Source organism: Haliotis rufescens, unplaced genomic scaffold (assembly GCF_023055435.1).
Source record: "Haliotis rufescens isolate VD_foot unplaced genomic scaffold, xgHalRufe1.0.p SCAF_35, whole genome shotgun sequence".
Classification (NCBI taxonomy): domain Eukaryota; kingdom Metazoa; phylum Mollusca; class Gastropoda; order Lepetellida; family Haliotidae; genus Haliotis; species Haliotis rufescens.
This window is the reverse complement of record NW_025964057.1, coordinates 4,319,635-4,333,043: the sequence shown is the minus strand read 5'-3', so window position 1 is coordinate 4,333,043 and position 13,409 is coordinate 4,319,635. Positions and strand designations below refer to the sequence as shown.

Sequence of the window (13,409 nt, the reverse complement as noted above, 5' to 3'; positions counted from 1 at the left end):
CAAGAGCATCCCAGACGTGTTCGATGGGATTGAGGACGGGAGACCTTGACGGCCAGTCCATGATGTTGACTCCTGCATTCTGAAGGAAATTCCTTGTAAAAATTGCTGTGTGGGATCTGGCATTGTCGTGTTGGAAGATCGAACCGGGTCCATGTGCTGCCATAAAAGGCAGAAGTTCTGGTGCCAGTACCTGGTCGCGTTAAGCAGCAGCGTTGAGGTTGCCACGGATGACAAGAAGCCTGGAACGTGCATTGCCACAGAAAGCACGTGCACCCCACACCATGACACTTCCGCCTCGAAATCTGTCAACTTCCTGTACACAACACTGGGCGTAACGTTCATGACGGCGCCTCCACACCCTCGCCCTACCATCAGCAAATCGAAGATTAAATCGGGATTCATCACTGAAGACGACTTGATTCCAGTTCCTCTGAGTCCATCGTAAGTGTCGCTGTGCCCACAATTGACGTTGACATCTGTGTAATTGAGTCAGAATCGGCCCGCTGTATGGCCGTCGTGCTTGAAGGTGAGCAGTTCTCAGACGGTTTCGAACAGTTTGCGCACTCAGTCAACCCCTAAACAGTTCATTCCTGGTTGATGTAGCCGTCAAAAATCGGTTACGGAGGTGACGTAAGACAATCTGACGATCCTCTGCATGTGACCTCACGCGTCGTCGACCTGGCCGAGGGCGATCAGCGGTGGTACCCGTTTGCTGTAGATGTGTCTGTAAATCATAAACAGTCCTTCAACTACAACCCATAGTCCTTGCGACTTCAGCTACGGACGTTCCCGTCTGCAACATGCCGATGACACGTTCACGTTGCACATTTGAAAGGCGTGGCATGACAAATGGCCGTAAAGACTTTTGTTTTCTTGTGTTTTTCTTTTTCTGTTAATGACTGCTAACAAGTATGGCTGAAAACACGTGCGGTATTATGGCCACGTGACCAGTTGCACGTGAAAAAACACTTTTGCCACTATAGTGCTGTGCACATGATTTTGATCGATTCACCTACACAAAAACGGGTGTTATCTGAAGACAATAAGTGGCCATTACTGTTTAAATACACAATAAGGGCCCACAATGATAACTGGTCAAAATGTTAAAATTTTAGGATTCTGAAGTTTTTAATTTGGTTCATTATATTTTTGAATCCCGTTTGTCAACTTTGTCTACAGAACACACGCAGTAGTGAGTGAGTGAGTGAGTGAGTGAGTGAGTGAGTGAGTGAGTGAGTGAGTGAGTTGGGTTTAACGCCGCTCTTAACAGTATTCCAGTTATATGGGAGGAAAGCCCGAAGTGATGCAGGTCTCAGATGTTTACCACTTCGGTGAAACCAACGAGCACGGGTATGGTGCTGACAAACCTAGAAACATAATCGGGGCGAACCCACAATCTCACATTAAGCTGACACACTGTGATATAACTGGAATACTGTTAAAAGCGGCGTTACACCCACCAACTCACTCACTCATTCATCAATTCCAGTCGGAAATGACACCTACGCAAGACATCGTCTACATCGGAGCTTGTTTCATACTGAACACGGGATATCTCTCTCCTCTGGACATCACCAAGGCCCTGTCTCAGCCACGTCTTTCGATCTAATGGGGGATGTCCCTGCTCGGGAAATTAACCTCACTTCAGAATATGACTCACAGGGGCAGACTGCAGTTACGACCTCTTCAATCGTTGATCAGTGACGTACGGTACCTATATCTGGACACTCTAGTGTCCCTCCCAACATATCTATGTCCACAGACATGGTGGATAGGGAGCCCAAATGGATGATCTCGAGATCCAAGGCTCTTGCACTTCGACGGAGAAGAAGCTATCTTCAAGCACAAGATACTCCTATCCTGGCTTTTGTTCAGAGACTGAGACAAGAGCTCTGCACAATGCCTTCACTCACTTTTACCTAGGAGATGTGCACTTTAGGGGATAGTTTCATTAGCTCCACAGGCTGTAATTAGGCATAGGTTTTCCCTCCTTACATGAGGTGAGGATTTTACCAGCAGCTACTCAAAGTCAGTACACCTTTATTTAATAGCTCCAGAAGGACACCTCATATGTCCACATGTATCACCCAGTGACCGGAAATGACTTCACAATCGGAAGAATTGATACCAGAAGTGACGTCATAAATGACACAAAATATACCGGAAGTTGGACCGTAAGGGACGTCATTATGGCTTTTAGGAGACAGGAAATGAAATCTGGAATGGAAATGGCGTCATTTAGACCGGAAGTGGTTACACCTGTAAGAATGGGACCAGAGGTGACGTCAGTACCTAAATTAACCAGATAATGATGTCTAAGAAGGTTCTGGAGGCAATCACTGACAAAAATATCAGCAATATTACTTTAGTTTAAGTGAAGGTATCACATATTGTCTATTTATTCTATTGAACGATTTGAACAAGGATAACTATGAACACACAATACCCTTTAGAAAGTGGTCAAATGTAACAAATGTTATATTTGGGATAACACTTTCTTAGTAAAGTACAGATTCTCGTACTTTTTTGGGTTGAGTCCCGCATTCGGCCATGGGAGCCGTGCCAATTTACACTTGTTAGAGGGTTACACAAAGCATGTGATCTAGACTACCAGTTGTAGGACTTTCATTTTTGTGGAAGCCTCAGAGGCTGAGTGGGTTAGATCGCTGACTTTGTGTGCTAGCGATTAGGTGCTTCACGCTGGTGGTGTGGGTTTGAATCCTGGACGGGACTCAACCCAAAAAAGTACGAGAATCTGTACTTGGCTAAGAAAGTGTTATCCCAAATATAACATTTGTTACATTTGACCACTTTCTAAATGGCATTGTGTGTTCATAGTTATCATTGTTACTAATTCTAAAGATACTACGTCTGAACTTCTCCCTCCCACCTCCCAGAACATCTGTCTCCAGTGATTCATGTTTCCAAAGAAGAGAGGATTTTCCTGTCTTTGCACATGGAAGAGGTAGTCCAAAGTGCTATTACGGATACGAATAATAATGTATAGCTGACAGTGAAAATGTTTTGTGTGATTGCAGCCAAAATACAGGATTATGGCAAAGATGTTTTCGAGGTAGTATTCTTAGAATTATTAACAATGATAACTATTGTTTTGATATCCCAGTCTACTGTCTATTAACCTGATCTGAAGATGGTTCCTCTGAAATGTTAAATCAAACACTCAACACAACCTGGGCAAACCCAGTTGATCCTGGCACTGACAAGGGATGCAACTCTGCACAGCTTCCTGGCTTATCTATATGATCACTCAAGCAATGGGAAGTTTTAAAATAAATTTTATTCGTAACAACAAAAATAATTTTACCACACACACAAACAGGTTGATGTCACATGCTGATGCCAAAAAGCAAAGTAAATGAATGAATACACTATAGACCAAGACTAATGCACACACAAAAATCAATATATTCAACAAAACAGTCAATATAATTTCAGTCCTATTTCATAACAAATTGACTTTTTAATCATTAATTGTCCAGTGTTTGGTCCACCATGGCAACACAACGGGGTCCAGGAGAGATGTTGCATATTTGTGAAACCTGATGAAATAACTGTAAGCCATACTAGAGAATCAATGAGAATGAATCAAACTGCCTAATTAGCAAACTGTGTGTACATCAAAAAAGGGAAGTGTATTCAAGATAAAGATGTAAATTTTGTAACAAACAGTCCAAAGAACAGTTTAACCCATGGTGAGTTTGAGTCTAAAATCAGCCCAAGAACACATGAACCAGTTGCTGCTGATGCCATTGGTTGCTGCTGATGACAGTGGTTGCTTCTGATGACAGTGGTTGCTTCTGATGACAGTGGTTGCTGCTGATGACAGCGGTTGCTGCTGAGGTTGCTGATTAACACTTGAGTTTGTTGTTTGTTGGCTGGGCATGCCTGACTCAATCTGGACCAGCTTGTAGCAGTACAACACTACGTGGGGTAGTTGTTACTGCACCACTGACTTATCCAGAAACACCGCCTATCAGGCCACTTTTATGAAAAACACAAAACTAAGCTAAAACAATGTTCCATTTCTCCAGGAGCAGGAAGATAGATACACTACCTTTTCCGGCTAAAACAATGTTCCATTTCTCCAGGAGCAGGAAGATAGATACACTACCTTTTCCGGCTAAAACAATGTTCCATTTCTCCAGGAGCAGGAAAATAGATACACTACCTTTTCCGGCTAAAACAATGTTCCATTTCTCCAGGAGCAGGAAGATAGATACACTACCTTTTCCGGCTAAAACAATGTTCCATTTCTCCAGGAGCAGGAAAATAGATACACTACCTTTTCCGGCTAAAACAATGTTCCATTTCTCCAGCAGCAGGAAGATAGATACACTACCTTTTCCGGCTAAAACAATGTTCCATTTCTCCAGGAGCAGGAAGATAGATACACTACCTTTTCCGGCTAAAACAATGTTCCATTTCTCCAGGAGCAGGAAAATAGATACACTACCTTTTCCGGCTAAAACAATGTTCCATTTCTCCAGCAGCAGGAAGATAGATACACTACCTTTTCCGGCTAAAACAATGTTCCATTTCTCCAGGAGCAGGAAGATAGATACACTACCTTTTCCGGCTAAAACAATGTTCCATTTCTCCAGGAGCAGGAAGATAGATACACTGCCTTTTCCGGCTAAAACAATGTTCCATTTCTCCAGGAGCAGGAAGATAGATACACTGCCTTTTCCGGCTAAAACAATGTTCCATTTCTCCAGCAGCAGGAAGATAGATACACTGCCTTTTCCGGCTAAAACAATGTTCCATTTCTCCAGGAGCAGGAAGATAGATACACTACCTTTTCCGGCTACTTCCTCACCTTCTCTGCCCAAGAAGGTGAGCATCTGGCCAATAAACACAGGATCAGGTGCATTACAATCAACAAATACACAATAGTCATACTGCATTGATGAGAAAGAGAAACACAGAAGATACAATATTAACATGATCATGTTCATAAAAAATGATGAAATGAATAAATAAAATAAATTATAAAATAATTAACCCACCAAAAGAATAAGGAAAGAAAATGTTAAAAATCATAACAAAGGTCTGTTTAGATATCGCCATGGTCATGGTTTATTGTAAATAGGAGGACTATTGTATGTCAATGGTAGGGATATTATTTCAATGAAAGACACAGGAATGTCAGATAGGTCCCCACCAAAGCCTGAGTAGTTTATAGTCTGTCCTATCAAACCAAGTCATGAAATATACCAAATGCATGCACTACCCGTGCAGTCAGTTGTATGAGACACAATCAGATGAATACAATGAGACACTAGTGCTTACAGAAGTAACTGAAGCACACATAAAATCCCAACCCTTTCCCAAACAATTATCTGATTAGAAGCAACGATGTCAGACAATGTGAATTGTCACAGAGCAATGTCAAGATGTCACAGAGCAATGACTAGATGTCACAAAACATGTCACAATGGCAATGGCACACTACCACCACAGTACAATGGCACAGTATTCAGAACAATGACAGTCACAGAACATGGAACAAAAGAGAAATGCACTGCCCTAAAGTCTCCAAACAATAGTAATGTCACAGAGCATCGTATCACAGAACAATGGTAATGTCACAGATGGTAATGTCACAGAACAATGGTAATGTCTCAGAACAATGGTAATGTCACAGAGCATTGTATCACAGAACAATGGTAATGTCACAGAACATTGGTAATGTCACAGAACATTGTGCCACAGAACAATGGTAATGTCACAAAACAATGGTAATGTCACAGAACATTGTGCCACAGAACAATGGTAATGTCACAAAACAATTGTAATGTCACAGAACATTGTATCACAGAACAATGGTAATGTCACAGAACATTGTGCCACAGAACAATGGTAATGTCAGAGGACAGTGGTAATGTCACAGAGCATTGTGCCACAGAACAATGGTAATGTCATAGAACATTGTGTCACAGAACAATGGTAATGTCACAGAGCATTGTGTCACAGAACAATGGTAATGTCACAGAACAATGGTAATGTCACAGAGCATTGTGCCACAGAACAATGGTAATGTCACAGAACAATGGTAATGTCACAGAGCATTGTGCCACAGAACAATGGTAATGTCATAGAACAATGGTAATGTCACAGAGCATTGTGCCACAGAACAATGGTAATGTCATAGAACAATGGTAATGTCACAGAACATTGTGCCACAGAACAATGGTAATGTCATAAAACAATGGTAATGTCACAGAACAATGCTAATGTCACAGAACATTGTGCCACAGAACAATGGTAATGGCATAGAACAATGCTAATGTCACAGAACAATGCTAATGTAACAGAACATTGTGCCACAGAACAATGGTAATGGCATAGAACAATGCTAATGTCACAGAACAATGCTAATGTCACAGAACATTGTGCCAAAGAACAATGGTAATGTCACGGAACAATGGTAATGTCTCAGAACAATGGTAATGTCACAGAGCATTTTGTCACAGAACAATGGTAATGTCATAGAACATTGTGCCACAGAACAATGGTAATGTCACAGAACATTGTGCCACAGAACAATGGTAATGTCACAAAACAATGGTAATGTCACAGAACATTGCACCACAGAACAATGGTAATGTCACAGAACATTGTGCCACAGAACAATGGTAATGTCAGAGGACAGTGGTAATGTCACAGAGCATTGTGTCACAGAACAATGGTAATTTCACAGAACATTGTGCCACAGAACGATGGTAATGTCACAGAACATTGTGTCACAGAACATTGCGCCACAGAACAATGACACAAAACACTGTGGCACAATGGCCTCTGTGGGCCGGAGCAGTAGATGACAGACGGCGGCTTACACCAGGTGACAGACCATCAGATCCTCTCTCTTCCACGCCACAACAACTGAGATCAACATGATATACCAGATAACTGTTTCCAAGAACATTTTGATCAAAGAGCTGCCCAAACAATTAAAAACATAAAAATTCAACAAATAATAAACATGGTGAACCTTGTACAATGAATGCCTGTCCAATGTGACCATAACGTACAACCTTCACCTGTGGAATACATCTAACGTGGAGAATAAGACAAGCTTAGATCCTCAAAGCATGTAGCAATCTGTATCTCCTTTCATGTCACAACATAAGACCTGCTGGGCTGGTTCCAGATTGGTTATCTCTGCTACATGCAGGTGTACTCGCTACATTTAAGTGTACTCGTGACATAAAGGTGTACTCATTACATGTAGATGTACTCGTTACATGTAGGTGTACTTGCTACATATCAGTGTACTCGTTACATGTAGGTGTACTCGCTACATATCAGTGTACTTGTTACATAAAGGTGTACTCATTACATGTAGGTGTACTCGCTTCATGTAGGTGTACTCGCTTATGTAGGTGTACTTGCAACATAAAGATGTACTCACTACATATAAGTGTACTCATTACATAAAGGTATACTCATTACATGTAGGTGTACTCAATACATGTAGGTGTACTTGCAACAGAAAGGTGTACTCACTACATGTAGGTGTACTCGCTACATGTAGGTTTACTCATTACATGTAGGTGTACTCGTTACATGTATGTGTACTCGCTACATATAAGTGTACTCGTTACATGTAGGTGTACTCATAACATGTAGGTGTACTCGTTACATGTAGGTGTACTTGCAACATAAAGGTGTACTCACTACATGTAGGTGTACTCGCTACATGTAGGTGTACTCATTACATGTAGGTGTACTCGTTACATGTATGTGTACTCGCTACATATAAGTGTACTCGTTACATAAAGGTGTACTCATTACATGTGGCCGTACTCATTACATGTAGGTGTACTCGTTACATGTAGGTGTAATCCTTAAATGTAGGTGTACATGCTACATGTAGGTGTACTCACTACATATAGGTGTACTGGTTACATGTAGGTGTACTCTTTACATGTAGGTGTACATGCTATATGTAGGTGTACTCATTCCATGTAGGTGTACTCACTCCATGCAGGTGTACTGGATACATGAAGGTGTACTCTTTACATGTAGGTGTACATGCTTCATGTAGGTGTACTTGCTACATGTAGGTGTCCTCGTTACATGTAGCTGTACTCGATACATAAAGGTGTACTCATTACATGTAGGTGTACTCGTTACATGTAGGTGTACTCGCTTCATGTAGGTGTACTTGCTACATGTAGGTGTCTTCGTTACATGTAGCTGTACTCGATACATAAAGGTGTACTCATTACATGTAGGTGTACTCGTTACATGTAGGTGTACTCTTTACATGTAGGTGTACATGCTTCATGTAGGTGTACTTGCTACATGTAGGTGTCCTCGTTACATGTAGCTGTACTCGATACATAAAGGTGTACTCATTACATGTAGGTGTACTCGTTACATGTAGGTGTACTCTTTCCATGTAGGTGTCCTCGCAAATGTAGGTGTCCTTGCTACATGTAGGTGTACTCGCTACATGTAGGTGTACTTGCTGCATGTAGGTGTACTCGCTACATATAGATGTACTCGTTACATGTAGGTGTCCTTGCTACATGTAGGTGTACTCGCTACATTTTGTTGTACTCGATACATATAGGTGTACTTGATACATGCAGGTGTACTCGTTACATGTAGGTGTACTTGCTACATGTAGGTGTACTCGATACATATAGGTGTACTTGATACATGCAGGTGTACTCATTATATGTAGGTGTACTGGGATGCTGGAGTGAGTGAGTGGAGTCTAACATGGGAGTCAGCAGCTACATGAACAATCCGATACATATGATCATGTGTATATGGATTGGTTACCATGGTAATAGCAGTCATTTGGAGTACAAAATGTTTGTAGACAAATATGCACTTCAAGTGATGCCGACACTTTCTGTATATAATGTAACTTATTACTTATTTATTATGTATAAACGGGCCACAGGGCCAACAAACATCTTGAATCTTGACTAACAGTCCTCAAACAATGAGTGAAAAGTAAGGAATATCATGTCAGGAACTCTACAGTAAACTCGATGTCCCCGTGTCTGTGTGTAGGTGAAGCAGCAGGTGGACAGCACGACAACAGCATTCTCTGAACCCTCCACTTTCATGTGTCAACATTTTCTTGTTAACTTTGTGCCAAATTATCCCAAATCTATAACCATGTGTAGGCATTTCAACTAAGGCCAGATGTTTGTATTTCTTGGATTCCAGATTTCTGTGGAGAAAACCCTGGATGGTCAAACGAAAAAAAAGACATTTCAATTTCTTAATTGTTCTTGAAAGTATTGTTTTCCATAAAGGTATGAATTTGTCCAGTAGGGGCGACTGGTTGTCTCTAGACACACTAGACATACTTTGTGTACCAAGCTAGCTATTCAAAACCACCTGTACAACATATTGCATATATATGAAAGTAAACAATGTAATATAAAGTCATCAGAGCCAAATTCTATCCAGTGAAAGAAGCTTACTGTTGGCTTCAGTATTGAATCACAGGGACAAGCTACATCTTGTACCTGGACCGAGACACGAGACAGGAGGAGGGCCCTGTTTGGCCAGCAGCATTGGTTTTCTCAGACAACTGAGTAAAACCTTTAGATATTGTTCTGAAAGTTATAAGATAGTTCACATAAATGTGAAACAGACTTTATTCACTTCAATAGTCGCATGTTTGGAACACTCAATACTTAACCAAACATAGAATGTGTCTAAAGGAGGGAATTTAGAGGTTTTCCGGAAATTCTTTTCTAATACTGGATCAGCTAGTCTTTGAACAACGCTGATTTTCAGATGAGATGTACATAGAAACAGTACATACCGGTACATATGGCACAAACTCACCTTGGTTCACAGGCTTGTTCATACTATTACCCCGTTCACACGCGCCGCTATACATGTGTGTATATGTGCATACTATTACCCCGTTCACACGCGCCGCGATACATGTGTGTATATGTGCATACTATTACCCCGTTCACACGCGCCGCGATACATGTGTGTATATGTGCATACTATTACCCCGTTCACACGCGCCGCTATACATGTGTGTATATGTGCATACTATTACCCCGTTCACATGCGCCGCGATACATGTGTGTATATGTGCATACTATTACCCCGTTCACACGCGCCGCGATACATGTGTGTATATGTGCATACTATTACCCCGTTCACACGCGCCGCGATACATGTGTGTATATGTGCATACTATTACCCCGTTCACACGCGCCGCTATACATGTGTGTATATGTGCATACTATTACCCCGTTCACATGCGCCGCGATACATGTGTGTATATGTGCATACTATTACCCCGTTCACACGCGCCGCGATACATGTGTGTATATGTGCATACTATTACCCCGTTCACACGCGCCGCGATACATGTGTGTATATGTGCATACTATTACCCCGTTCACACGCGCCGCTATACATGTGTGTATATGTGCATACTATTACCCCGTTCACATGCGCCGCGATACATGTGTGTATATGTGCATACTATTACCCCATTCACACGCGCCGCGATACATGTGTGTATATGTGCATACTATTACCCCGTTCACACGCGCCGCGATACATGTGTGTATATGTGCATACTATTACCCCGTTCACACGCGCCGCTATACATGTGTGTATATGTGCATACTATTACCCCGTTCACACGCGCCGCTATACATGTGTGTATATGTGCATACTATTACCCCGTTCACACGCGCCGCTATACATGTGTGTATATGTGCATACGTGTGTGGAAATACATACGTGAGTATACTTGTCATGTGAACGCTTTTACTAATGTGTGTATATTTACACCAGGAGCAAATTTGCATCATGTCTGGAGCAGGTGCAAATATAAATGTAAATTTGCACTGTGTGTGTATGTTGCAATGTGAATGTTTATGTTAATGTAAGAGGATGATCTAATTGATATCTGTTCTTTTGCAAACACCAAACAAATTGCCAACAGTTGCTAACTTTTATGTGTAAATACAGATTTGAGTGGACGGTGTTTTCTTCTGGTTTCAAGGAGTCATAATTAAATTTACGTTGTGTTCATTGAAATTCCTGTATTCTGATTAGCTGAATTGGTCACGTGTTATTGCATTCATTTCCCAATCGAAAAACCAATGTGCAAACTTTTGTAAGAATCCGCTACGCGGATTCATACAGTTTGCACATTGGTTTTTCGATTCATACCTCAATGAACCGAAAAAAATACACAGTCAATCCTTAAAGAATTTTGTGTATAAATTAAATCATACACGTTGCTTCTTGCGAAAATTTTTGGTGAAGTAACTCTCTTCTCATTGGAAAACAACCTGTTTTGTGTTGAAAGTCGTGAACAGACTGATGACTATGTGTGCCTTACACAATTTACATACTTTATTTACACACCTAAGATGCTTTTCATGTGAACGCATAATAAATTTACATATTCACATATTACACATGTGTAAAATTACTGATGTGAGTAAATGTTGGGCATGTGAACGGGGCGTCAGAACAATAAGAGCTGTTCCCTGAACACATCTGACAATTGGGAAAACCTCTATTTCAATCCTTCTAAAAGTTATTACTGCCTAGAGATCACATAGCAAACCAATATTCTTTTACTTATCTGCACAAAAAAGGCAAATTGCTCATTCAGAAGAAACCTTCATAATAAAACAAGATATCTGACACAAAAAAAGAAATATCAAAACCCATGATTTGACAAAAACTTCAGAAAGACCGCCATCGGCAACACCCTGGCTGAAACTATCACTATAAATGTACAGGGAATGTTCCTGAATGGTAGATACGGTTCTCCAGTGCAGACAGAAAGGTTCTGTGTGAGTCCGGGTAATATATATATACTTCCTATTATTTCCTATAGTGACACCTCAATCAAAGAGGACGGCACAGACAGCCACTAGCGCCACCTAGTGGTAGAATCAGTCATCTGGAGGAAGGGCATCTGGGTGGACGAACTTACAAAGGTCAAGGTCATCTGCTACAAACCGCACCTTGCTGGCGGTGACATCATTCAGCCTGAATAAAAGTAAAAAAAGTCATGCGATACCATGGCAACAAATCTGGGATACATAAGTATCTCCAAGAGATCTTGAATTAGGTCATCATGGCAGACAGAAACTCTAAAATTGTATTAATGTTGCTATGTCAACATAAAAATGTTAGGTATTGACATATCTCAAGAAACAGCTTATGTGATAGTGACCATGACAACACAATCAATTGAGAAATCGATACATCTCAGGAAGACTGTATGGGATAATTACCATGACAACAAGAAAGTTATATAGTAGTACTCTTAAGGGGACAAATTGGGCCTATACACATTTTTATACAAACCTTTTTTTGAAACTGTAAGTTACATGTGTCAACATGTGAAGTCCTATACTAATCCACACCATCGGCTCTCTCGCATGTGACTACCAGTCAGATGTGACTGGCAAGCCTGACAGATGACTCACATGTGACAAACCAGTCTGACAGATGACTCACATGTGACTGGCCAGCCTGACAGATGACTCACATATGACTAGCCAGTCAGACAGATGACTCTCTTGTGACTAGCAAGCCTGACAGATGACTCACATGTGACTAGCCAGCCTGACAGATGACTCACATATGACTAGCCAGTCAGACAGATGACTCACATGTGACTAGCCAGCCTGACAGATGACTCACATGTGACTAACCAGCCTGACAGATGACTCACATGTGACTGGACAGCCTGACAGATGACTCACATGTAACTAGCCAGTCAGACAGATGACTCACATATGACTAGCCAGTCTGACAGATGACTCACATGTGACTAACCAGCCTGACAGATGACTCACATGTGACTAGCCAGCCTGACAGATGACTCACATGTGACTAACCAGTCAGTCAGATGACTCACATGTGACTAGTCATGTGACAGTCGTCACAGCAACACATTACATATCATGGTCGTATAGTCCATGTGACAGTCGTCATAGCAACATGTTACACATCACAGTCGTATAGCCCATTTGACTGTCACCATAGCTACACAAAAATGTTACATACCATGGTCCTATAGCCTATGTGACTGTTGCCATAGCTACACAAGAATGTTACATACCATGGTCCTATAGCCCATGTGACTGTTGCCATAGCTACACAAGAATGTTACATACCATGGTCGTATAGTTCATATGACAGTCGTCACAGCAACATGTTACACATCACAGTCGTATAGCCCATTTGACTGTCACCATAGCTACACAAGAATGTTACATACCATGGTCCTATAGCCCATTTGACTGTCACCATAGCTACACAAGAATGTTACATACCATGGTCGTATAGCCCATGTGACTGTTGCCATAGCTACACAAGAATGTTACATACCATGGTCCTATAGCCTATGTGACTGT

At 41.3% G+C, this 13,409-nt stretch overlaps 1 protein-coding gene across 1 annotated transcript in view; it reads right to left on the bottom strand.

Moving 5' to 3' along the window:
• Positions 1 to 3,280: 3,280 nt before the first annotated feature.
• LOC124125253 (CRAL-TRIO domain-containing protein C3H8.02-like) overlaps positions 3,281 to 13,409 on the bottom strand; it is a 70,435-nt gene continuing 60,306 nt past the window's right edge. Inside the window, exon 7 of the mRNA XM_048381010.1 lies at positions 3,281 to 12,033. Within this exon, the coding sequence (XP_048236967.1) occupies positions 11,937 to 12,033 (97 nt within the window). The 3' untranslated portion in view covers positions 3,281 to 11,936. The remainder of the gene's footprint in view (positions 12,034 to 13,409) is intronic.